At 57.3% G+C, this 26,630-nt stretch overlaps 1 protein-coding gene across 3 annotated transcripts in view; it reads left to right on the forward strand.

Annotated features, from left to right (window-relative positions):
• The window catches only part of PCDH1 (protocadherin 1), a 58,685-nt gene extending 33,624 nt beyond the window's left edge, over positions 1–25,061 (forward strand). For 2 of the 3 annotated variants that reach the window (XM_054642893.2, XM_077186645.1), the window contains one exon: positions 23,460–25,061. In XM_054642893.2, the coding sequence (XP_054498868.2) occupies positions 23,460–23,845 (386 nt within the window). In that variant the 3' untranslated portion in view covers positions 23,846–25,061. Of the gene's footprint in view, positions 1–21,417; positions 21,461–23,459 lie in introns of all 3 variants that reach the window. The other variant, XM_054642894.2, reaches the window with a different exon arrangement.
• The last annotated feature ends 1,569 nt before the right edge of the window (positions 25,062–26,630 follow it).

Raw genomic sequence — 26,630 nt, forward strand, 5'->3', positions numbered from 1 at the left:
CTGTGAGCAGAGCCAAGGCAAGGGATTTTGGCAGCTGGGTGTCTCTTCCTTCCTCCCACCCTTCCTCGCGCTCCTCCCAGCCATTGCCATCTGCTCCTGCCACCACCACAGACCTGCAGCCTCATTCCTGGGCAGCAGCAACATCTGGCACATCTTGGATGTGTGTGGTGCTTTTTGGCAACCCTTGCAGAGGCAGCCTGGGGAGAAGTTTCCCTCCTCCTCTTTGCTAATTTCTGATTATAGTTCAAGCCTTCCGTTCCTCCGGCTCATTTTCCTCTCTGCATGGTCTCCAATTTGCCCTCAAGCTTTTGGTGGGCTGGATGTGTCCAGGTGATGTCCCACAGCCCCCCAGCAGCACTTGGTGACATCCACAGCAGCGCCAGGTGCAGGGATGATGTGTCTGGGAGTGTTTGTGTTCACAGTGTCACCATGGCATGGAAACGTGGCTGCACCTGGCTGTGTGTGCACCCTGCAGTGCCAGGAATTGTGGAATGGTTTGGCTTGGAAAGGACCTTAAAGCCCATCCAGTCCCACCCCCTGCCATGGACAAGGACACCTTTCCCTATCCCAGATTGCTCCAGCCTGGCCCTGGGCACTGCCAGGGATCCAGGGGCAGCCCCAGCTGCTCTGGGCACCCTGTGCCAGGGCCTGCCCACCCTGCCAGGGAACAATTCCCAATTCCCAATATCCCATCCAGCCCTGCCCTCTGTGTCCTGCCCCTCCATCCCCTGTCCCCAGTCCCTCTCCAGCTCTCCTGGAAGGCCCTGGAAGGGCTCTGAGCTCTCCCTGGAGTTTTCTCAATGCTGAGCACCCCCAGTTTTGTGCTCCTTGAGAAAGTGGATGGCTCAGAGTACTCCTGAGCCGACCATTCTCTTTTCCTGCTCACCACAAGGATGGATTTGCAGCCCTGGGCAGTCACTGCCTCCTGCCTCTGCTTTAGTGCCAGTCATGAGCTGCTTTTTAAGGTTCTCACTGCGATTGTTGTTCAATTCCTTGCAGCCAACAGATGGGACAAAAAAATTACATTCTGTCTCCTTCCCTGGCACAGAGACTCCTCTAGATCTTAAAATCTATTCTCTTTTTCCTACATTATCTCTAAATGTCCCTTTTGTCTTGCAGAAAGAGTTCCAGGCACATTTGCAGTCTGTGGAGTTGTTTTTTTGTTTTTTTTTTCAAATGTACCATGCAGCACTTCTGCTTTGTTGCAGAGGCTGAGGGATGCTTTGGAGTGGGCTTTGTCTGGGATGTGGGATTCCACTTAGATCTGTGCCATTCCTGGTCTTTGCTGACTGGAATCCAGCAGGTCACACATCTGCCCAGCTGGGCTCAGGCCTGGCTGCTGCTTGGACTCCTCTCCAGCTGAGACATTGTGGGTTTGGGGTTTTTGTTACTGATCTTCACCCTTTTTAACACTTCAGGGCTGGAATTCCTTTTGTCCTGACCAGCAGCTCCCACTGCTGCCCGGGTTTAGGGTGTCCACATTCTTTGTGACCGTGTTCTGCTCGTCATCTGTCTCTGAAAATTCTTTCTGGGTCCCTCAGTGATCCTCTTCTTCTGCAGAAGAAATTGGGAGCTTCTCTCCTTTCCACACTTAATGTTGGTTCATCCCCAAAACCGGCTCCTGGTTTGCTTAATCACTGCTGGGAAAAGATTTTTATCAGGACAGACAACATCCAGCAGATCGCAAATGGCCCTGGATTACCCCATCCCAGTTTCAACATTTCTGCCTGAGCTGTAATTCCAGCCCTATTTCCTTATTTTCCATGTTTTCCAGTGGCTGTGTCTGGGCAGACTCTGACGCCAGAGCTGCTCAGGGCAGGGCGCTTGTCCTGCCAGCCAGGTGACCTTCCTTAATTGTCCCCAGCAGCCCGGGGTAAACAGGGGACGCTGTTCCCCTGCCCCAGGAGCAAGCACATTGCTCCCAGACACTGCCTTTAATCCTCTCAAGACCTTCTAAGAAGGCTGCTCCTCGCTTCAGACGTTGTCCAAAATAGCTGCAATAATTTATCTGCCTCTCCTGCCTCCCAGGATTATGTGCTAGCACACACATAAGGCTGTCCTCGAATTCTCCAAAGATCCTTGGTGGATCCTGGACATCTTTAGAGGAGTTATTTGTAGAACCCAAATTTCCCTGTTGGATTCTGGTTGCTTTTTTCCCCCCTTTTCTGTCCCTGAGCTCATGTGGTGTGATTGTGAAAGGTCCAGGCAGTGCAGTCACTCGGCGTCAACGCCCAAGAGACAAAAACTCCGCATTTCAGTGGGAAGGTGCCTTCTCTTGGAGCATCTCCAGGTCCCCATGGCTCTGTGTGGGCCTGCTGCATTCAGGGTTGGATTTTGGGAGTTTCTTGCTGGTCCTTCCCGTCCTGGGCTGGGCTGGGATCTCTTCCATTCTCTTGCTGTCTGTGGCAAACCGGTGGAAATCCACGAATGCCCTCTCGCTTGTGTTATGTCCATCACATTCCTCCTGCTCTGAATTTACTGGGTGGAGAAAATTCTATCATTTCTCCTAATCTTTATTCCTCTTTCCCTCTGGAAGCCCTCCCCAGGATGCTCCTGTCCCTGTGCATGGGGAGGTGACCCTGCCCTCGTTGTGTGGATTTTCTGGGCAATCCTGCAGAGACCCCAGGCCTGGGGACCAGCTGGGAGCTGCTGACCCCAACCTCACCCCGCTCCTTGGAACCACTCTTGGGCTTGGTCAGCTCCATGGCAAACTTTGAGACTTTCCTTAGGGGAATCAGCTACACACAGATGGGAATGTGGAAGGTTTTAGCTAAGAATTATAAATGAACCCGCTGAGGGAAGGCGCCTTCTTCTGCCCCAGGGAAGGGAGGATTTCCCATCTTCCCAACAAGAGAGGCCAAACTGTGTCATGGAACCCCTCCAGTCCAAGGCAGGAATGTTTTCCATCACATTCCACCTCAGCAGGCCTGGGAAGAGGTCCTCACCTGGCAGAACATGGCCCTAGTGACATTAAAACAGGAACCCAACCCACACAGGACTTGGCATTTTCCTTTTCCCTGGCAATGGTTGCAAATTCCAATGCAAATGCCCATGCAAATGGTCATGCACAGCTATTCTTATCTCTGGGCCAAATCTCAACATCCCTTCTTTGGTAGAAAGTCGATTTTCCAAAAATAGTTTACGTCAGCCTCCAACTATTCATGTCTTCAGCTCGGGTTCGTTAAACCCGGCTCCAGGAAGAGTTTTCCAAATTAGATCTGCAATGGGAATGGGAGGGTGGGGCCCTTCTTTGCTTGTCCCACGTTCCTCTCCAGGGAGGACATTTCCTTGGAGTGAGGGGTTGGGTGAAGCTGCTTCAGGCTCTTCTTTTGTGTTTCCCAGCCCATTTTAAAATGCACGCTTGAACTTGGGACTTGCTGCCATTTCTTCGGACAGGTGGGGGACAGCCAGGAATGGGAATGATGAGTTCTCCTACAGAGAATAGAGCCACAACACTCTGTGTGTTTTGGGAGCAGAATAGGCAGGTCCCTCCTGTCCCTCCTGGCTGGCTCACCCCTGTCCCTGGGCCATGCTGCTGTCCCAGCACAGCTCCATGGTCAGCTGGACAGGGGAGTGACCAGGCTGAGGTTTTGCTGGGTCACATTTTTTTGGCCATTTTTGCCCTCCAGACAGAGCAGTTTTCCCACCCTGCCTGCTCTGTGGCTCCACAAAGAGCTGAAGTTGCAGGAAGCCGGGATTCTGCGGGAGGCAGGGATTCTGAGCTTGGCATTCAGCTTTAGAACACGTCTAAACCAGAAAAAGCCACCGAGTGTAAAAGCAACAGACAGGCAGGATCCCTCAGCAGCCCCAGACTATTTGTTGTTTTCAAAGACCTGCTTCCTTAGAAAGCTCCTTTTGAAGTAATTTGACGTGCCATTTCCAGCTCCTGTGTGATCTACCGCAGTTATTCCCCTTTATCTGCCTCCCAATGCTCCGGAATGTCTCCATAAACCTGCCTGGCAGTGCCTCTGCCCGTGCAAGGGACCTGCATTAGCGTGGGATTTAAACTTAATGCCAGAGGAGCTTACAAACTCTCCCATTTGAGCTTCTCGTGGACTCCACACCGCAGCTTCTTTCTCATAAAAATAGCAGGTGGCTGAGTTTGAAGGATCGGTCAGGTGTGGATCCCTCACATGGAAAATCCCTCTCGCCGGCAGGAGATAGAGGATAAGAGATTCATTCCTGTCCCTGGTGAAATCAATGGGAGCTTTGCTGTTGAGACAGGTCAGGTGTCAGTCTCAGTTGTTGGCTCTTCCCTGGGATTTGCTCCTTTGTGCTGTCACCATTAAAGAATCTCTCTTCCTGTCTCCTTCCCACGGGCTCTCATCCATCCTGGTTTGAAGTCCCCTCCGTTAAGTGGCTGGAACGCCGGCACTCTGCTTCCCCGGTGGAGAGGACACTCCATAAATCTGCCATTAGTCATGGATGTGCTGAGCCATCCAGGGCCAGGCTGCTGTGCCTCAGAGGTTATCAAACCGTGGCAGCCCCTGCGTTTGCCTCTCCTTCCCGAGGGCTCCATTCCCTGCCAGCATCCAGGGCTCATTTCCCGGCCACGCTTTGCTCAGGGACACAACAGAGGCCACGTGGGGCTCGGTCCTTGTTCCCTGGCCGGTGTGGCTGGAGCTGGGCTCCCTTTCCAGCTCCTCTGAGCAGGACAAGAAGCTTCCAATGAGCAGGAATGGGGGAATTTGTGTGTTGATGGTTGTAAGGCTTCATTTTCCCAGCAGAGACACGCAGGGACATTGTCTGTGTGTGTTGTCCCCAGTGGGGTGGAGAGGAGGTTGTGCCTCTGAATGGGGTACAAGGCTCCCAAATAATCCCTGTGAGGCATTTCAGCCTCAGTCCTGAGGGCTGAACCTCACTGGTGGGAGCGTGGAACCTCCCAGGGCGCTATGGACACCAAGCCCTACCTGGATGCTCCTTCCAGGGCTGTATCCCCAAAAACAAACATCCAGACCTCATTCCTGGGCTTGGGGGACAAGAACAGGGAAGGATCTCTCCAAAGTGCTCTGTTCCAGGGCTCTTGTCTGGCAGGGAGCTCACGTCAGAATGAGCTGGATGATGAGGACTCTGCTCGTGGTAGCTCTTGGACATGCTTGGATTTACCCTTGGCACCTTTGCTCTGGTGTGAGACGGTGTTGGGCTAAAATAACATCATTTTCCCAATAATCTGGGGGAGACTGGCAGGGATGCTGTGAATCAGGAAGAAATCAGCTCAGGTGGCCCATGGGTGAAACCTGTGACTCTCCTGTGGTCTGTGTTCTGTATCACTCAGGTGTAAAATGTTCCTCCAGGGATGAACCCTCTGGACCAGGAGCATGGGAGAGGCTGGGGAAGGGATGCAGCAGGGAAGAGCAGGGTGCTGGAATGCACAGGTTCCTGGGAACAGCAGTTCTCAGTCAGCTGCGTGTGTCTGGGTTAGTACAACCTGCCTGGACGTGAGGGAACAAGGAGGCAGCAGCAGGAGGAGGAGGAGGGGGTCAGGATGTGCTCCCTGCTCAGGGATGTTGGAATGGCTGTCGTGTTGTTTTATCGCTGCCGAGGAAAGAGAAAATGGAGCAGGGAATGCAAAATGACAGAGAGTGAGGAGATGTGATATTTGCCTGATGTATTTTGCTGGTAATTAGTGTAATGCCAATTAGACAGAAGTAATCTTTTATTTTTTTTCCCCTTCTTCAGCTGTATAAATTATTGCTGGAATATATGCCAGCTCAAACTGAGATATTAAACTCGGAGTGATGTGGAGATCTCTGCTCCTTGAGGATCTCTAGATGAAATTACCCAGACAACAGGGATCTTGACAAAAGTAAAGCTGACTCTATCCAGAAAGAAAACGAATCAAAGCCAAAGGAATTTTTGTATTCCACGTCTGGCGTCTTGCTGCTTATAAGCCACACAGGAAGGGGCCCCCACAGAGATGCAGCAACATCAGTGAGAAAAGGCAAATATCTCGCCTTTCCTGCAAACAATGCCACTTGCAGGCTATTGTTCCCCTATCAGCTTCCCTGAGGAGCAGATCCCGAGCCCTTCCCGTGCTGGGGCCGCAGGTAAACCCTGCCGCCCCCGCGCATTCCATTTGTCATTCCCTGAGCCCTGTTTGCTCCCACACCGGCGCAGCAGCGCCGGGGTTGTTTCGCCTCCGGGCCCCCCGGGATGTGGAGCTCTTTAATGATGATGTACGGCTTCCTTCAAAGGGTCAATTGCTGGCCGGGACCTCTCCAATCGCGGCTCCCTCGGAGCTCTGTACCTGGGCACAGACGCTGCTTTGCTCCATGCCTGCCGCACACGGATTTTCCCTCGCATGAGGAGCAGACCTGCTCTTGCCGTCTCCTCCCTTTGGAAAAATAACTGCAAAAAATGATGCCCGTGGACCGATTCTGGAAATTTTCATCCATCTCTGTTGGATTGTGAAACCCAAATCTTCTCATGCTCATCCTCCCTGGTGCTGTGCTCTGAGCACATCTCCCTCTGACGCGGGGGGAATGATGTATCCCGCTTGTCCCGCCTGGGTTTCAGGATTTTGTAATCCTCGCTGGCTCTTTAAAGCGTGTTTTATTCATGGCAGCCTTTAGGACTGCCTCTGGCAGGCCTCCCTCGAGTGGTGCAAACTTTATTGCATCTCTCCTCCAGCAGCCTGTAAACTGCAGCACCCAGGGGTAGCTGGAGGTTGATATTCCCTATTGGAAGCGATTTTCTGTCTTTTCCCTGCTTTCCCGCAAGGGCTTCTTGCTGCCATCCTAAAAACAAACACAGGGCACAGCAAAATTCATCAGGATCAGGGTTTTTTCCCAAATGAGCTATCCCCAGGCTGCCCTGTTCCTAAACATCCCCATATCCCGTGTTTGCTCCTTCAGCTGGATGCTTTGATGCTGATCCCTCCTACTTTTCCAGGAGAAGGGGATTTCTCCCCAATCCTGGCCATTAGAGAAGGGGATTTCTCCCCAATCCGGGCCATTTTGAGAAGGGGATTTCTCCCTTATCCTGACCATTTTGAGAAGGGGATTTCTCCCCAATCCTGGCCATTTGAGAAGGGGATTTCTCCCCAATCCTGGCCATTAGGGCAGCAGATCCTTTCAGTGCTTGGTGGGGAATCACAGCAGGAGGGCAAATGCTGCAATTCAAGCCCCGGGGTTGATTCCTCGGGGTGAATTTTGCCTGCACCACAGGAGGATGTGACCGCTGCTGCTCCTGCCACGTGCCAGCCACAAACCCTCTCCCCGTGGTGCTCCCACTGCAGATTTTCAGCCTCGCAGTCTGTGGGCGTTGGAGGCGTCAATAAGGAGCGTTTTCAGCTGCTTTGTGGCACGGCTGCACTGCAGAGAAAGGGGCTGGGCAGCCCAGGGGTTGGGGCTCTGGATCTCCGAGCAATCGGCAGAGAAACGGCCCCATTTGATGTGGGATCCTTGCCGCAGGGTTCCCTGGCTGTATCCCTGCTCCAATGCTCCCAGGAGTGCCGTGCGTTGGATTTCAGGTGGGTTTGGTTCCCCAGGGCTGGGTTTGGGATCCAGGGCTGTGTGTGCCTCCAGCACGGACAGCACAGCCCAAGAGCCTCACCCTGCACTGAGTGCCCGTCCCCTGATCCTTCCCACAGCCACCAAAAACTCCGGCAGGGATCTGCCCCTTCCCCCTGGGCGTCTGCAGGACAGGCTCAGGACAGGCTCTGAAGGAGCTGCAGGGATCCGAGGGTGCTCCCTTGCCTCGGAAGCAGCCCAGGAAAGATCCGTGGCAAGGAAACAAAGCGTCCACATGCAAATCCACACTGTCATTTCCTCTGGTTTCCTTGGGGTTTGGCTTGACTCTCTTCCAAGGGCTCTTCCTTCTCCCTGCTCTGCTTCCCTCCGAGTGGTCTCGGTTCCCTTTGTTTGCAGATCCCCTCCTTGAGAGGAGCCCTTTTCATAAACTTGTGGGTTTTTTGTCACTTAAACACCTCCCTGACTTCAAAGGCCAGGAACAGCACTTGGCTCTGTGGCTCCCGGCCCCCCTGCACCCACCATTTCCCCCCATCCATTGTCCTACTAGGGAAGGATTATTAAATTGTTGATGGAGCTGAACAATGGTTTTGTTCAAAGGCAGACATGCAAACGCCACTTCTTTTCTCCTTGACACAAGAGCTTTAATACCCGGGAACAATGAGAGGCAGCCACCAAGGAGCAAACACTGGAGAGGACTCACAAAGCCAGGCTGGGATTCCCAAATCCCTGTGTGCATGAACTGGTGCTCCTTGGAGTGTTCCCCGTGGCTGTAGGTGAGGTGAGAGGCCTGGCCGTGCTGAAAATTAATGAAAAATAATCCAATTATTGCCTGTTAATACTAGCTTGTGTGATTAGGACATGAGCAGGGGTGGGAGAGGACCACCCTTTGCACAGAATCGTGGAATTAAGGTTGGAAATCTGAGATCATCAAGTCCAACCATGCCCCCAGCAGTGCCAAGGCCACCACTAACCCCTGTCCCCAGGTGCCACATCCACATGTGAGACAGTGTTCACAGGGGTCTGAGGATGAGGGAAGAGATGAGGATCTGACTCCATGTTTCACAGGGCTTGATTTATTATTTTATGATATATATTACATTAAAACTATACTAAAAGAATAGAAGAAAGGATTTCATCAGAAGAATAGAAAAAGAAAAATAATAACAAAAGCTTGTGTCTCGACAGAGACTCCGAGCCAGCTGACTGTGATTGGCCATGAATTAGAAACAACCCCATGAGCCCAATCCCAGATGCACCTGTTGCATTCCACAGCAGCAGATAACCATTGGTTATATTTTGTTCCTGAGGCCTCTCAGCTTCTCAAGAGAAAAAATCTTAAAGAAAAGATTTTTCAGAAAATATCATAGCTACACACATGGCTTTGAAATCCCTCCAGGGTGACTCCACCACTGTCCTGGACAGCTCTGACCATCCCTCTGGGAAGAAATGTTCCCTGGTGTCCAGCTTGAACCTCTCCTGCTGCAGCTGGAGCCCACTCATGCTGGGAGCAGCTCCTGATTTCCTCTCGTGTCAGGGAGCTGTGCAGAGCCACAAAGTGTCCCCTGAACCTCCTTTTCTCCATCTGAGCCCCTTTCCCAGCCCCTCCCTGGCTGGTGCTCCCGTTGCCAGCACAGCTCTGGCTCCTGGTGCTCAGGGTGTGCCGGGCACACAGGGGGAGGCAGCAGGAAAAGGAGGAGGGGGTCAGGATGTGTTCCCTGGCTCCAGCCAGGCTGTGCCTCTGGAGCAGCTCTGCAGTGAGGATCCTGCCCTGCACAGCCTCAGCGCTGACATTTTGTGCTGCACAGGCTCCTTTCCCATGGCTTATCGCCTCAGCTGCTTTCCAGCACCACAGCTTCAATTTTCCATGCTGGGTTTCCCTCAGGTTGATTTCTCTTTCTGTTTTTCATGAGTTTTAGCCGAGCTGTTCCAGCTAGTTTTGGAGAACAAGCCGTGCTGCCTCAGCCCTGCTAACAAAGTGATTATTAAAATTTCCTTTCAAGATCCATTAGCTTAACCACGCTTGGGGAGGGAGGGGTGGGATTTGCCATGGGAGCTGCCAGCAGCAGCTGGGGGCTGCTTGTCCCAAAATGTGCTCTGAATGTACCTCAGAACACATCCCTGGGGAGCTGTGCCCACACTGCCCTGCGTGGCCTTCAGACAACAGCATTCCCAGGGTTATCCATTGGGGGAATTGATTCCAACTGACACAGGAGGCTTAGATTGGATATTAGGGAAAAAAATCTTTCCCGTGAAGGTGGTGAGGCCTTGAGGTTGCCCAGAGCAGCTGTGGCTGCCCCTGAATCCCTGGAAGTGTCCAAGGCCAGGTTGGACAGGGCTTGGAGCAGCCTGGGATGGTGGAAGGTGTCCCTGCATGTGGCAGGGAACAAGATGAGCTTTGAGGTTCCTTCCAACCCAAACTACTCTGTGATTCCATGGTCCTGTGATCCATATTCTCTTTTTGGGAGCGGCCAGGGTTTGCTGTCATTGCTTCATGGACACCCATCCTGTTCTCTGATCCACATCCCTCAGTTGCTCGGTGGCCTCCCTCCCTGCTGGACATTTCCCAGTGCTCTGTTCTCCCCAGGTTTCTTTGGGAAGCTGGGTTCAGCATGGCAGGGATTGTCCTTTTCCTCTGGGAGGAAAAAGAAGTCATTTCTCCAGGGTCTGGGTATCAGCTCAGAGGTGGCCTTTGGGGCTCGAAGGACTTGCAGGGTCCAAGTTGCTGGCAGCCTCAGTTTTGGAGAAATCCAGCAAAGTTTGGAAAATTTCAGGTTGGTACCTCAGTGTCAGCTGCTGGGTGTGGCTGAGAAAGGAGGGTGGCTCTGCTCTGGGACGCTGGGGCCAGGGTGCACCTGAGGGAGCCTTGCTGGGAGCCCAGGGGTGCCCAGGGGTGTCCAAGGAGGCCGTGGGCACCTGGCCTGGATCAAACCCAGTGTGACAGCAGGAGCAGGGCAGGGCCTGTCCCCTGTGCTGGCACTGCTGGGGGACCTCGAGGGCTGTGTCCTGGTCTGGGCCCTCATGGCCAGAGAGCCCTGGAGGGGCTGGAGCGTGTCCAGGGCAGGGAACGGAGCTGGGAAGGGGCTGGAGCCCCAGGAGAGGCTGAGGGAGCTGGGCAGGGGCTCAGCCTGGAGCAAAGGAGGCTCAGGGGGCCCTTGTGGCTCTGCCCAGCTCCTGCCAGGAGGGCACAGCCGGGGGGGCCGGGCTGTGCTCCAGGGAACAGGGACAGGAGCAGAGGGAACGGCCTCAGGCTGGGCCAGGGCAGGCTCAGGGTGGGCACCAGGAGGAATTTCCCCATGGAAAGGGGGCTCAGGGATTGGGAGGGGCTGCCCAGGGGGGTTTGGAGTCCCCATCCCTGGAGGTGCCCAGGAAGGGCTGGAGGTGGCACTGAGTGCTCTGGGCTGGGGACAAGGTGGGGATCAGGCACAGCTTGGACTCAGTGATCCTGGAGGGCTTTTCCAACCTCAGTGATCCTGGGATTCTGTGGGAGAGCTGCTCTGGGGGATCTGGGAGATGGAACCAGTCTGAAGAGCCTCCCCTCAAGGCCTTTCCTTGGCTCCCTCCCAGGCTGTGACACTGCCCAGGTCCCCCTGGAGCAGAGCTGTCCCCACATCCCCCCATGCCTGGCACAGGGGTGGCACTCTGGGGTCCCTCACTGCCTCCCCAGTCCCAGCCAGCACACAGGGACTCTTCCTTTATCTTCTGTCCCTTTGATTGTCCTTCCCAGGGCCTGTTCCTGCCTTCTCCTGCTCTTCCTGGCGAGCTGGCAGAGGCTGCCTCAAGCTCCAGTGCCCTCGGTGATGAGCTGCTGGCAGCCAGGGCAGCAGGCTGCAGCTTTAATTAAATGATAAGGGCAGAGCCCCGGAAGTGGGGAGATAAGTGCAGTGGTGTCTGCCACCACACTTGCCCAGGCTCTTTCTAATTAGCTTTGAGAAGCTCTGGAGAGGCAGATTAACCCTTGCAGGGGCTGGGTGAGCACGGGGATGCAGCAGGAGGAGGGTGCCAGGCCAGCCCCAGGGATGCCAGGGTGCAATGCCATGGTTTGGGTGGGATGGGGCTGCAGGGACCCTCTGTGCTCCCCCCAGCCCGGGGCAGAGGGGACAGGTCAGGGAGGATCAGACCTGGCCTCTCACAGGCTCAGGCACTTTCAAAGCTCAAGGATTATGTGCTTTGCTCCTCCTGGAAGAAGCATTTGCTGCTGTGCCACGTCCCTGCTGGCTGGGGGACTGTCCCCAGCCCCACAGGGCACAGTCCTGCCATGGCTCAGGTTTCCAGCCCCTCTGGGACCACAACCAGTGATTCTCTGAGAGCTGGGGACAGGGGACACAGGGTAGGAGGAGCACTGTGTGTCACCAACCTGTGGTAATATGGACTGGCAGCTCCCCAGGAGCCGGTGCCACCAGGGCCACCCCCTGTCCCTCACCCAGGTGCAGCTGAGAGTGAAGCACACCAGAGGGCTGGGAAGGGCACCTGGGCTGTGGGCACTGTGTCACCAGGGCAGTGGGTGCTCAGAGTGGCACTGGGGACACTGCTGCTGCTGGCCTGGCCCCTTGTGGTCACCCTGGCTGGCAGCACAGGGCACCCGGAGTGTGCCAGGGAGCTCTGGGGTGGGCACTCGGAGTCCCCAGGGATCTCTGGCCATTTCTGTGTCCCCTGGGAGATCTGGGATGACCATTCCCTGTCCCCTGGGAGCTCTGGGGTGGCCATTTCTGTGTCCCTAGGGAAGTCTGGGATGGCCATTCCCATATCTCCAAGGAGCTCTGGGACAGGCATTCTTATGTCCCCAAGGAGCTCTGGAGTGGCCATTCCCTGTCCCCTGGGAGCTCTGCCATTCCTGTATCCCCAAGGAGCTCTGGGGTGGGCACTCCTGTCTCCCCAGGGAGCACTGGCCATCTGTCTCCCCAGGGAGCTCTGGGGTGGCCATTCCCTGTCCCCAAGGAGCTCTGGGATGGCCATTCCCTGTCCCCTGGGAGCTCTGGGATGGCCATTCCCTGTCTCCAGGGATCTCTGCCATTCCCATGTCCCCAGGTAGCTCTGAGGGCTCTGGGAGAGCCATTCCTTGCCCCCAAGGAGCTCTGGGGTGGCCATTCCTGTGTCCCCAGGGATCTCTACCATTCTTGTGTCCCCAGGGAGCTCTGAGGGCTCTGGGAGAGCCATTCCCTGTCCTCCAGGATCTCTGCCATTCTCTGTCCCTAGGGAGCTCTGTGACAGCCATTCCCATATCCCCAAGGAGCTCTGTGACAGCCATTCCCTGTCCCCAGGGAGCTCTGTGACAGCAATTCTCATATCCCCAAGGAGCTCTGTGACAGCCATTCCCTGTTCCCAGGGAGCTCTGGGATGGCCATTCCCTGTCCCCAGGGAGCTCTGGGACAGCCATTCCCTGTCCCCAGGGAGCTCTGGGACAGCCATTCCCTGTCCCCAGGGAGCTCTGGGACAGCCATTCCCTGTCCCCAGGGAGCCCATACCTGCAGGGGGCCAGGCCATCCCCAGCCCCCCAGGGGCAGAATCCCCATCAGCAGAGCAGGTGGGACTGGGGAATGCAGGCAGGAGCAATCAGGAGCCATTTGGGCAGCAGGAATGTGCATCCAAGGCATGCATGAGCTGGCAGCCCCGGGGGTGGCAGGTGCTGCTGCTCCCTCCCCTGGGATTTCCATCATTAGCCCTGAGCTCCCCCTGTCCCAGCTCCTGGGGCAGGGAGGGAAGGAGGGCAGGAGCTCCACTGCCCAAATCCCACGGGTTTAGGGCCTTTGTGTGCCCCTAAAGGAACCTCAGGTGCTGCTGCTCACCTGGGGCTGCAGGAGCCGGTGCTGGAAGAGGCTTTGGTTATTCCATGGATTGGTTTGGACTCCCCAGCGTTTCTGGTGGATATTTGTGGAATGCCTCTGGTCTGTAGGACAGCCAGAGAATAATGCTGGGATGTGAATAGATGCAGGGTTTCACTCTGGAGCTGGACTGGGTTGTTTTATGCAGGGTGAGTGAGGGGATTGCCCAGCAATGCTCATTCTGTGCCTTTGCTTTTGCCTGCTGTGATTTTTAGCTGCAGGGACCTGATTTTTCATAGAGGGTCTGTGCCAGGTACCAAGTGCTTTGGGAAGTGCCCAGATATTTTATTTCTGGAAGGAGGAGAGAAAATGCTGTTTTTTCTCATTAGGAGAGCAACACCCTCCCATCCTCCAGCCCCTTTTTAGAGGAGGAGTTTTCTGTGATCTCTTGACCCTTTCCTTGTACCCTCCCCAGTTTCTGCAGCCTCTGGGGCAGAGTCTCAGTGGCAAATCAGCTCCTTCCCTGTTAAACCTCCCAGGGGTTTGTCCTCTCCCTGGAAGCCACAGAGGGACCCCAGGGGAAATATTTCCCTCCAGAGTGAGACTCTGCTCTGCATCAGGAAGCAGGAGGAGAATTAAGGCTGCCTGGACAATCCTAATTTTGGCATTTCCTAACCTTTGGACCCTGTAATCCTATTTAGGTGCTTCTTAACATAATTATTCGGCAGTTTAATGTAATAATTCTGCTTTTTATAGTCCAGTGAAGGTTGAAGCCTTGCTGTGCCAGGGTAGGAGATCATGGGGGTGGCACCACAACCACAAAATCTGCTATAGGGAGGTTGAATTTGTTTTGCTGGGTATCACAGGGAAGCTGTGGGGTGATGGGGATTTTGGGAGCTCTCAGTGTGTTCTGAGTCCTGCAGGGACACACTCAGTGTCTGGGAACATCCATCTGGGTGCTCTGCCTGCCGTTGCTGTGGCGATGTGGCCGCTGTGACTGCAGCAGGGAGGCGGCTCCTGCTGCACACACGGGAAACACATCCCCTGGGAATGGGGGAAAAGGGAAACATATCCCCTGGGAATGGGGGAAAAAGGGAAACACATCCCCTGGGAATGGGGGGAAAGGGAAAACACATCCCCTGGGAACAGGGAAAAAAGGGAAACACATCCCCTGGGAATGGGAAACACATCCCCTGGGAATGGGGAAAAAGGGAAACACATCCCCTGGGAACAGGGAAAAAAGGGAAACACATCCCCTGGGAATGGGAAACACATCCCCTGGGAATGGGGGAAAGGGAAACACATCCCCTGGGAATGGGGGAAAAAGGGAAAACACATCCCCTGGGAATGGGGGAAAAAGGGAAACACATCCCCTGGGAATGGGGGAAAAAGGGAAAACACATCCCCTGGGAATGGGGGAAAAAGGGAAACACATCCCCTGGGAATGGGGAAAAAAGGGAAAACACATCCCCTGGGAATGGGGGAAAAAGGGAAAACACATCCCCTGGGAATGGGGGAAAAAGGGAAACACATCCCCTGGGAATGGGGGAAAAGGGAAACACATCCCCTGGGAATGGGGAAAAAAGGGAAAACACATCCCCTGGGAATGGGAAACACATCCCCTGGGAATGGGGGAAAAAGGGAAACACATCCCCTGGGAATGGGGGGAAAAGGGAAACACATCCCCTGGGAATGGGGAAAAAGGGAAAACACATCCCCTGGGAATGGGGGAATGGAAACACATCCCCTTGGAATGGGGAAAAAGGGAAACACATCCCCTGGGAATGGGAAAAAGGGAAACACATCCCCTGGGAATGGGGAAAATGGGAAAACACATCCCCTGGGAATGGGGGAAAAGGGAAACACATCCCCTGGGAATGGGGGGAAAAGGGAAACACATCCCCTGGGAATGGGAAACACATCCCCTGGGAATGGGGAAAAAGGGAAAACACATCCCCTGGGAATGGGGGAAAAGGGAAAACACATCCCCTGGGAATGGGGAAAAAAGGAAAACACATCCCCTGGGAATGGGGAAAAAAGGAAAACACATCCCCTGGGAATGGGGGAAAAGGGAAACACATCCCCTTGGAATGGGGGAATGGAAACACATCCCCTTGGAATGGGGAAAAAGGGAAACACATCCCCTGGGAACAGGGAAAAAAGGGAAACACATCCCCTGGGAATGGGGGAAACATCCTCTGGGAATGGGGGAAAGGGAAATACCCTAGGAATGGGGGAGAAGAGAAAACACATCCCCTGGGAATGGGGGAATGGAAACACATACCCTGGGAGTAGGGAAGAGGAAGAACAGATCCCCTGGGAGCAGGGAAAAGGAAGGACAGATCCCCTGGGAGTGAGGAAGAGGAAGAACTCATCCCCTGGGAGCCAGGCAAAGCTCCCCAGCCCCAGCCGGGTGTGTCCATCTCTCCACATCCCTTCCTGGCCGTGCTGGACTGCCCTGGGCAGGGGCTGGGAAGGCGTTTGCAGCTCTGGAGTGCCGGGATGCCCTGCAGGGGCTGGGGCTGCTCCGTGTGTGCTGCCCGGCACAGGGGCAGAGCAGCGGGGCTGGAGGGGCCGGGGGATGCCGGGGCTGTTCCATCTCCTGACCGCAGAGCCCAGGAGAAGCCGGGCAGCACTGGGCAGCTCCGGGGACGTGTGGAACAGCGGGGGTGCTCGTTCTCGCCCCGGGAGCCGGAGGTGTGGCTCGGAGCCGCAGTCACCCCTCGTGGGCAGTGCCGGGTCGGGCTCCGATAGCGGGAGCCATGTGGAGCGAGGGTGGGAACTTTGGGAAGCCATCTGGCCGCGTGTTGTAGTGCTAGGATCGGTCCCGTCTGGCTGGGTGATGGGGTGCTAGGGGTGGTTCTACAGCCGGGGAGGGTGCGGGGGGAGCCCGGGGCTGCGGGAGCTCCTGCCCCTGTCCCGGCTCCGAGCGCTCCGTGCCCATCCATCCCCAGCGGGGGACAGACAGCGCCCCGGCAGCTCTGCAGGGCACATTGCTGAGCTCTGCGCTCGTCCACACGGGAATTTGGGCCAGGAGCCCATAGGAGCTCCCCTAGGAGCTGCAGGAGGGATCCTGCATCCAAAGGTGTTCTGGGGATCAGCCAGGGAGGGATTGTCCTGCTCCAGGGCTGGGGCACTTCGGGTGCCACAACATCAGAGACCCAAAGCTGTTCCAGAGGGCCCAAAGGAGGGGCCGGGCCTGGGGAAGGCTCTGCAGGAGCCACCCGAGGAGGGCTGAGGGCACTGGGCTGGTGCAGCTGCAGAGAGGAACCCAGGGCAGAGCTCAGGGAAGGAGGGAACGGCTGCAGGGGAGCTTTGGGATGGACACCAGGGAAAGGTTCCTCCCCCAGAGGGTGCTGGGCACTGCCCAGGCTGCCCAGGGAATGGGCACGGCCCCGAGGCTGCCAGAGCTCCAGGAGCCTTTGGACACCAGGGATGCACAGGGGGGATTGCTGGGGGGTCTGGGCAGGGACAGGGGCTGGACTGGGTGATCCTGGTGGGTCCCTTCAGCTCAGAATATTCCATGATTCCCTGCTGGAATAATGCACTGGCTGTGCCACCCTGATTTGAGGACCGTGAAGGGGCACCTTGTCTGTGAGCTTGTGAAGGAGATCCTGGCTCCAGAGCCACCTGCAACACAGCTCCCCTCTCCCAACAGCACTGGCAAGGGGAAAATGTGCTGGGAATGAGGCACAGAGCTGCCACATGCCTGTTCCCTGCAGGAAACTCCTGCTGGGATGGGCTGGGATGGGATAGGATAGGATAGGATAGGATAGGATAGGATAGGATAGGATAGGATAGGATAGGAATGGGATAGGATAGGATAGGATAGGATAGGATAGGATAGGATAGGATAGGATAGGATAGGAATGGGATAGGATAGGATAGGATAGGATAGGATAGGATAGGATAGGATAGGATAGGATAGGAATGGGATGGGATAGGAGAGGATAGGATAGGATAGGATAGGATAGGATAGGATAGGATAGGATAGGATAGGATAGGATAGGAATGGGATAGGATAGGATGGCAATGGGATAGGATGGCAATGGGATAGGACAGGATGGGATTCTATTCATGGGATGGAATAGCATAGGAATGGGGCTAGCCAGTGTAAGAACATGGCATGTTGGGCTGCACAATCCCAGCTGTTCCTAAGGGTGCCTGAGGAGGGAGGGGAGCAGCAGCAGCGGTGCCTGGAGGAAGCAGCTCGGCAGGGAAGTGGTGTCTGGAGGGAGCAGTGCTGTAAAACATGGAACCTGGAGGAGATGGCTCCACTGCAGCTGCACTGCCTGCAGGGAAAGCAGCAGCGGGGGGGGCAGCACCTGGAGGCACCTGCAGGATGTGGCACCCTGGGGGACCCATACCTGGAGGCAGCAGCGCCGTGGGGATGGCATTTCCCAGGAATGGCACTGCAGGCAATGGCACCTGGAGGGAGCAGCACCATGGGAGAGATGTGCCTTCGGGAGTGCGCCGTGGGGGACACACACCTGGGGACACACACACCTGGGGGGACACACCTGGGGGGACACAGCTGTGGGGAGTGGCACTGCGGGAGAGTGGCACCTGTGGAGAATGTTGGCACGGCAGGATGGGGCCTGCCAGCAGCTCTGCCACGGGCAGCAGGGAGCAGCATTCCTGGGAATGGTTCCTGGAGGAGCCATGGTGCAGGAGAACGGCACCAGGAATGGTGAACTAGGGAATGGTGCCGACTGCCAGGAGCTGTGGGGCGGGAAGGGAGTCCTTGTTGCACGGGGAGGGGGGACAGTGCTGCTGGGAGTGATGTCATGGGGGCCACCACCCTCAGGGACATCCCAGAGGGGTCTGCAGAGCCCTGAGGGCCAGGAATGGGAGGGGAGGCATTCCCAGGTGTCCACAGCACGGTGGCCAGCCCTGCCCCTCTCCCTGGCTCAGGACAGACCTCTGGAACCCCTGGCAGCCCAGGGTGCAGCGTGGGCCCTGCTCTGTCCCTCTGTCCCCAGAGCCAGCACAGGTCAGGGCTCTGGGGCTCTGCTTTTGGGGCAGCTGGCAGGATGAGTTCTCCCCAGGGAGGGAAGAAGGCTCTTTCTGATCCCAGCTATGGGAAACCATCAGATTTTCCTCCCAGCTGCTCTCCCCACACTACCCTTGCCCATTTCCCCACACCACTGACCCTCTCCAGTCCCTCCTGGCATGCTGTGCTTCTCTCCTCCCCTTTCCTGGGCTTCTCTGCATCCTCTGCCCTGCTCTGCTCTGTCACAGCCCCTCTGCCTCCCCTCCCAGAGCTGCTCCAGCACTTCCCCTCCCTTCCAAGACTTCTCCTGTGCTGCATCATCCATCCCTGCTCTCCCTGCACTGACACAAGTGGAAGACGCAGGAAGACCAAACCAGGCTGGGGATAAAAACCAGGCTGGCATAAAAAACATGCTGGGGGCTGGCTCAGCCTCTGCTTGGAGCTCCCAGGTTTGCAGAGGGTGAGGGAACCTCTGCCCATCTCCTGCAGGAGATGGATGCTGGCTGAGGCTGCTGCTTTTGTCTTGTTCCCAAAGTGCCCCAGAGCTGTGCTGGAATCCCCCAGTAAAGGTTTGGAGGAGCTCTGTGACAGGATGAGCTCCTGCCCTGTGTGGGGAGAGAGGGACACAGGAATAATTAGCAGCAGCACCAATTTGTGCCTCTTCCCAGAGGAGCCAACCTGGAATCTCTGAGGGCATCCTGGTGTAAAACCCCAATGGTGTCCAAGAAACCAAAGGGATCCAACTTTTCCTGCCCTGGGTTCATCCCTGAGGAGGAAAACACTGCAAGGCAGCCGACCAGGACATGCCAGAGAGAGGCAAAGCTGCAGGAAGGGGAGAGCCAGGAGGATGTGAGGGCTGTGAATGCCCAAGCACCCACTTCCCTGCCTGGGAAGCACAGTCTGGTGGCCTGGAATAACCAGGAGGGTCCAAAGCTCAGGAAAACACGGCAGCTGCACAAAGCTTTACTTGGTGTGACCAGGACACCCTGATACCAGAGAGGGCGTGGTCGTCACATTCCAGGGCCTCAGAGGCACAAAAGGGCATTTTGTGTGGAGGAGGGAAATCCCGAGCACCCTTTGTGCACCCCGAGGGGAGGGCCTGCCTCCTCATCACCCCACAAAACGGGGAAATCCATGGGCAGAATTCCCACCAAGGAGGGATTTGTGCTTGTCTGGTGGCACACTGGAGTCCCTGAGCCACCAGCATGTGCTGGGAATTAGGCCATGGGGTCGTGTTTTCCCTCAGTCCCAGCTATTCAGGAGTTGTACCCTGCCCCGTTCCGGGCTCATGGCACAGAATCCGCTCTGCCAGTGAGGGGACAACGCTGGAAAAAGGCTCCAGTGCCAGGAGCAAACAATGGGTAGAGCAGAATAAAAGACCCTGAACACAGCGTTCCTGCTTGATCCTGCCATTCCCAAGCTGCTGCTGGCACCAGGAAATCTCCGTAGCTTTGTTCCCTGCAGAGGTGGATTTTATTTCAGTCCTGCCAGTCCCCTCTGTGGGCTCGGCAAAGCTCCTTCTGCCCCAGGAAGAGAGGATGGCTCCCATCCACTCCCCTGGGAGCACAGAGCAGCAGGGCCTCTCTGCAAGAGGAAAGGACATGCAGGAGGAAAGCTGGTGAGGAAAGGATGGCAATAATTCCTCATGGACACAAGGGAAAGACCACAGAACATGACCTCAAAGTGCCCAGGGCTCTGCGTGGCCACTGGAGCATCCTGTGGTCCTGAGAGGAAAACCTGGATGGATGGATCCCTGGATGGGATGGATGGATCCTCTTGGGTTCAGATTCCGTTCTGTGCTTCTGCTTGCCCAGAGTAGGGATGGAAACGGAGCCCTCGTGCCTCTGGTTGTGTATCTCATGTGGGAGAGAGAATCGAGGCGATTCCCCAGGAAACAGGGCACTGGTGCATGGCCAGCCCCAAGGATGTGCCCTGCCACGCTGTGCTCCCGTGCTGCCCGTGCCCCCGCCGTGTCCCCTGGGCTGCTTCTGTGCTGCTGCTTCTCATCCCCGCCGTGTGAGCATGGCTGTCCCCGCGCCGCGAGCAGGGCCAGCATCCTGAGCGATGGATCCTGGTGTGGATCCGTGTGGTGTGTGTGTGTCCATGTGTGTGTCCATGTGTGTGTCCATGTGTGTGTCCATGTGTGTGTGTCTGTGTGTGTGTCCATGTGTGTGTCCATATGTGTGTGTGTCCGTGTGTGTGTCCATGTGTGTGCGTCTGTGTGTGTGTCCATGTGTGTGTCCATGTGTGTGTCCATGTGTGTGTTCATGTGTGTGTGTCTGTGTGTGTGTCCATGTGTGTGTCCACGTGTGTGTCCATGTGTGTGTGTATCCCTGTGTGTGTGTATCCATGTGTGTATCCGGGTGTGTATCCATGTGTGTGTATCCATATGTGTGTGTATCCATGTGTGTGTGTCCATGTGTGTGTATCTATGTGTGTGTATCCATGTGTGTGTGTCCATGTGTGTGTGTCTGTGTGTCTATCCATGCATGTGTCCATGTGTGTGTCCATGTGTGTATCCATGTGTATCTGTGTGTGTATCCATGTGTGTATCCATGTGTGTGTGTCCATGTGTGTATCCATGTGTGTATCCATGCGTGTATGTCCATGTGTGTGTATCTATGTGTGTCCATGTGTATCCATGTGTGTATCCATGTGTGTGTATCCATCTGTATCCATGTGTGTCCATGTGTGTGTCCATGTGTGTATCCATGTGTGTATCCATGTGTGTGTATCCATGTGTGTATCCATGTGTATCCATCTGTATCCATGTGTATCCATGTGTGTATCTATGTGTGTCCCCATGTGTGTGTATCCATGTGTGTGTATCCATGTGTGTATCCATGTGTGTATCCATGTGTGTGTATCCATCTGTATCCATGTGTGTGTCCCTGTGTGTGTGCACAGCCCCAACCCCTCCATGTGCCCGAGGTTCTGGTGTCACCACCCAGGTGGCTCCGGTGTCCCCGTGTGAGTCCCGCGGGGCCACTGGGCTCCAGGGAGGATCAGGATGTAGCTGGAGCCAGGAGTGAGGGAGGAGCAGCGGTGGCTGAGCGGCCTCCAGGAGGCTGGACAGGGCCAGGAGAGGCCGAGGAGGGGACCAGGGGGCCAGGGTGGCAGAGGCTGAAGGGGGTGTGGAGGCCGGGGCTGTGCACTGATGTGACGCTGTCGTCCTTTTTCTGCCCCTCATCAGAGTCCCCTGAGCGGAGCAGGCTGTGAAGGGGGGCTGCCATCAGGTATGTCCGTGTGGCTCCTGCCAGGATATCCCAGCTGCCAGGGGGAGCTCCCGGGGGTGCCAGGGATGCAATGTGGGCACAGGCCCCAGCCCCCAGCTGAGGGTTTGGGGAGCATCACTGGGGGCTGGTTTAGGGCAAGATGTGCTCACACAATGGTTGGCTGCTGACTTCACCCCTTCGTCCATGCCTGTGTCAAGCATTCCCAGCGTTGTCTGGAGCCTTCTCCTGCATCCTGTGTGTGAAAGCTGTGCCAGGGTGACTCGGATGTGTGGCAGTCCCAAACTGGTGGCAGGAGGGAGCGTTGGCCAGGGCAGAAACCCCACCATGGTGCTCTGGTTTGCTTCTTCCCCAGGCTCAGGAGTGCCTGTGGGTCTGCCCTGCTTTTGGGATAAGGGAATTGTGTGGACCAGAGTGTGTCCCATGGGAAGGGGGTGCCCCAGCAGGTCTCAGGTCCCCAGAGCTCCTTAGCATCTCCCTCCATCAATCTGTCAATGCAGAGAGCTCCACAGTGGTGGAGACATGGAGAGGATGTTTGGGAACCACAGGGACATCTGGAAGTCTGAGCAGCCTCAAGAGCCTCTGAGCTGCTTCCACCCCATCATCAGCACCAGGCTGGATCTGCTTGTGGCAGCAGGCAGTGACGTGTCCTGGGGCATTCTGTGGTGTCCCAAACTGGGGCAGAAATCAAGGAATGGCTCATGACTGGGATGGCTCTGGGAGGGACTGCATGGAAGTGCCAAATTCCAGCCTCAGAAGCCTCGTGACAGGTGCTGCCTGTGCCAAGGACACCTGGCCAAGGCTCAGGGACACCTGGGGCAGGGGGTGGCTGGCATGTGAGGACACCAGTATGTGAACTGGTCTAACTGGTGCTCAGTGTCCCAGCTGTGCCAGGAGCAGGGAGCTGTGGTGCCCTGGGGTGCTGGGCTCCCTCTGGGGCAGGGGTTTGGTGCACAGGGCACCCCTGGCATCTCCACGGGGCACCCCAGGGCATCTCCAGCCTCTCTCGGGTGGGCATGGCTTTGCCTCAGTCTGCTTGGGGACCGCAGGCTCCACAGGAGACCAGGACTTCTGGCTGGGCTTGTGGTTCCTGCTGGGGGTGCCAGGGGAGGCTGGAATGTGGCCTGGAATGCCTGGTGGGAGCAGGGCAGGGATGCCTGAGGATGCTGCCCAGCACACATGGCTGTGCCTCGGGGCTGAATCCAGGGCAGTTCTGTCCCTGCACAGTGATCCATGGGATGCCATTGGTGGTGCCCAATGGGAATTCCTGGAGCTTAGCAGGTTCCAGGTGGTGCCTCACCTTCTGGGATCACAGGCCTGGTGTGGCAGCGCCTGTCCTGCTCTGCAAATCCAAGCTGTGGAGCCTCCCTGTGCAATCCTGGTCTCCTGAGGGGCTTGGGGAGCTCTGCCCTGTGCTCTGCCTCCTGTTTCTCTGTGGCTTTGGGTTTCCCTACCCGCTCTGCTTTGCTCCCGTTTTTTTTGTCTGTGGGTCTGGCTCCTGGGTGTCCGTGGGTCCAGTTCCTAGGGTGTCTGTGGCTCCAGTTCCTGGGTGTCTGTAGGTCCAGCTCCTGGGGTGTCCATGGGTCCAGCTCCTGGGGTGTCCATGAATCCAGCTGTCTGTCCCAGCATGGGTAGGATGGAGATGTCCAGTCCCTGCTGCTCCTCCCTGCATCCCAAGAGGGGGTTCCCAAGGCAGGGTTCCCAAAGTGGGGTTCCCAAGGCAGGGTTCCCAAAGTGGGGTTCCCAAGGCAGGGTTCCCAAAGTGGGGTCCCCAAGGCAGGGTTCCCAAAGTGGAGTTCCCAAGGCAGGGTTCCCGAGACAGGGTTCCCAAAGTGGGGTTCCCAAGGCAGGGTTCCCAAGGCAGGGTTCCCAAGACGGGGCTCCCAAGGTGGGGTTCCCAAGGCAGGGTTCCTGAGGCCAGGTTCCCAAGGCCAGGTTCCCCAAGTGGGGTTCCCAAGCTGGGGTTCCTGGGGCTAACACTGCTGTCCCTTGTTTCCTGCAGATCTCCGGCCTCTGCCCGATGTAGCCATGACTGGGACCTGCACCCGGGAGTGCACAGAGTTCGGCCACTCCGACACCTGCTGGATGCCTGGCCAGTCCTCCCCCAGCCGCAGGCCCAAGAACGCCCTCAAACTCTCCACTTTTGTGCCTTACCAAGACAGAGGGAGTCAAGAGCAAGTCGGGAACGGCAGCCCCAGACTGTCGGAAGAGCGCAGCACCAAAATGGCCAACCTCCGCCTGCTCCCCACGTACAGTGCCTTCTCCAATAGTAGCCATGAGCCCTGCAAGGACTCTCCCATGGAGGAAATTCCTCTCACCCAGACCTCGGACTTCCAGCCAGCCACCACCCCCTCGGCCCAGACCACCAAGAGGGAGATCTACCTGTGAGGCTGGGCGTGAGGGGCAGGGAGCTGAGGCCAGAGGAACATTTTCCACTTCGATGCTTTATGGCTCCGGCCGCTTCTCCAGGCAGGGGGCTCTGCGGGGAGCAGGGCAGGGTGAGGCAGGGATGAGAGGAGCGCCTTTTTAACCCCCTGTTGCCCGGGGCTGGGGGTGGGTGGGGAGGGCGAAAAGCATCCCGACCCCGATTGCCGAGCATCCCGAACTGCTGCCGGGGAGGGCTGGGCAGGCTCCTGGTGCGGAGGGCACGGAGAAGGGAGAGAAGGGCTTACGTACCAAAGGTCCACGCAGAGCTGGTGGAGTTCCTGGGGCATAGGACGAGGAGTGTCCCCGAGCACGGGGAGCCAGCTGCCTGTCTCTTTGCTGTAGACTCCTGTAAATACGAATCTTATAGGAATGACATTCAAGTCCTGCCTGATCGCAACTTTTTATTGTCCTTGAAACAAACAAAAAGACATTTAAAGAGAAAACAAAACAAAACAAAATGAGAAAAAAAAAAAGCAGACAAAAAAAAAGAGGAAAAACAAAACAAAAAAAAAAGAGAAAAAAAAAAAAAAACAAACCACAGGGAGCAAGTTCCAGCTTTGAATGGTTTCCTGCGTGGAAGAGCCCCTGGGAGCGCAGCGTCCAGCCCGCACTCGTGTTCTATATTGTAAATAGAGATGTGATCAGTCCCTGAAACAGCAGCTGGGGAGCTGGAGGAGAGGGGCAGCATCCTGGCCGGACTGTAGGGACTTTGCTGTTTTTCAGCCTGGATCTCTTTCTGAACGTTGTCACTGTGCCCACAAGCTGCAGGGTCCCTAGGGACTGCCCGGTGCCATAGGTGGGGGCTGCTTTGGGGGTGTGGGGGGGGTCCCGGTGGTGGCCCTGCGCCTGGCGGGTGGAGGAGGGGTGGGGAAGCCCCCAGACATGGGACCGGCTGGGTCCGGGGAGGGGATGTCCCCAGGAAGGGACCGGCTGGGTCCGGAGAAGCCCTCAGTCCGCCTCTGCTGGCAGGGAGGCCGCCAGCGGCCCCGGCTCTCAGCCCATCGCCTCGGGCCTCCTCTGGGGCAGGGGATGCCCACGAGGCCAGGCTGTGCCGTGCCCTCGACCTCCGTCCCATCCGCCTGTAAAGCCACCATTGCCTTTGTGAGGAGGAGCTTTGTCTCAGGGTCACACCGGGGGCCGCCGAGCCCCTGCCCGCTGGACTCCGCTGCCCTTAGGCCCCAGGGCCACTCTCACGGGGTCCAGCTTTCTCTTCCATTGTCAAAGGTCCACCGGTCTCCCGGCAGGTTCCTGCTGCCCCGGCGTCCTCAGCTCCCGTGCAGGGTCAGAGGAGCCCCTGGCCCTCACAGGGCTTCCTGAGGGGCACCCCCGGCTCTGTCGCTGCTCCCTTGGCAGCGGGGCACAGCCCTGGTTTTGGGGTGCACTCCTGGCCGGAGGGGTCCGGGCGACTCGCGCCTCATTCCTGGGTAGCCCATCCCCTCCGGGCCGCGGGAGGGGCCGTGCTGCACCCTTGTGCTTCCCGTCTCCAGCTCTGGCACCTTCCCGAGGGAGCGAGGCCGGCAGGACGGCTCTCGGTCAGTGCCCGCGGGGCTGGCGCGGGGCTCCGGTGGCACAGGGACCCCGCAGGGCTGGGGCTATGCCCTGCCATAGCTGTAGTGCCTGTCGGGACCCCTGCCCAGCCTCTCCCCCAGCACCCCGCTCTGAGCAGCTCCTCTCCCCCATGGGGCGGTGGCACACGCAGCCACCTCCCCGCTGGCTCCCTGAGGGGGCACGGTGCCAGCCGAGCCCGGGGCACAGAGGAAAGGCGGCAGAAGGCGCCTGCTCGCACCTCTGCTTCATGTCCCTCGTGCCCTTCGTGCCCCAGCCCTGCCTTCCCCGGGTGGCACCGCTGCCACCCCGCATGGCCCGGCCCCGGCGGTGCCAGCCGGAGGAGGCAGGACCCTCCTCCCGCTGCTGCTCCCGCCCGGCCGGGGTGCTCCCATTCCGGTGGGATCCAGCGGCCTGCCCGGCCGGGGTGCTCCCATTCCGGTGGGATCCAGCGGCCTGCCCGGCCGGGGTGCTCCCATTCCGGTGGGATCCAGCGGCCTGCCCTGCCCCGCCCCGCCCGGCCGGGATTCCCGCTCTGCCCTGCGGGGCCGCGCTTCCCCGCTCTGGCTGCCGGAGCAGGTGCCGCTCCTGACCTTGTTTTTATTGTAGCTCTGTAGTTTCAGGGCCAAACTGGGCAGAATGTGCAATTTGGCCGCGCTGGCCACGATCTTTTGACTCCACTGCCAACTCGGCTGCTCACGCCTCCCCTGGGCCCAGGCAGTGGCAGTGTCCAGTGCCCCTCTCGGGGACCCCCGGCAGAGCCACATCTGAGGGGGGCTTGTCCAAGACCACCTCATCCCGGCCGGGGGGCTCCCTACCCTGTGCTGGGGTCTCCAGAGGGATCCCGAGGCTGGAATTGCTGTGGCTGGAATTGCTGTGCTGTCTCCTGGAGCACCTGGCGAGGTCCTCAGTGCGAGCACGGTGTGGAGGGAGGGAGGGAGGGAGGGGGGAGCGCAGGGGGTCCCCGGGGGATGGGGCTGGGGATGGGTTTGGGGGTGGCTGAGTCCTGTGGGGGTGCACAGCGGTCTGGGGGGGTTTCAAGGGGAGCACGGTGGGGCCAGAGTTGGATGTCTGGGGGTGCAGAGGGCTTGGGGGTCTCGGGGCACTGGGTGGGTGTGTGGGCAAGGCCAGAGGGGGGCAATGGGACCGGGGCCTCAATGGGGTGCCAGGGGTGCAGGGATGGGTGCCTGGGGAGGAGAGG

This window comes from Agelaius phoeniceus, chromosome 15, assembly GCF_051311805.1.
Source record: "Agelaius phoeniceus isolate bAgePho1 chromosome 15, bAgePho1.hap1, whole genome shotgun sequence".
Taxonomy (NCBI): domain Eukaryota; kingdom Metazoa; phylum Chordata; class Aves; order Passeriformes; family Icteridae; genus Agelaius; species Agelaius phoeniceus.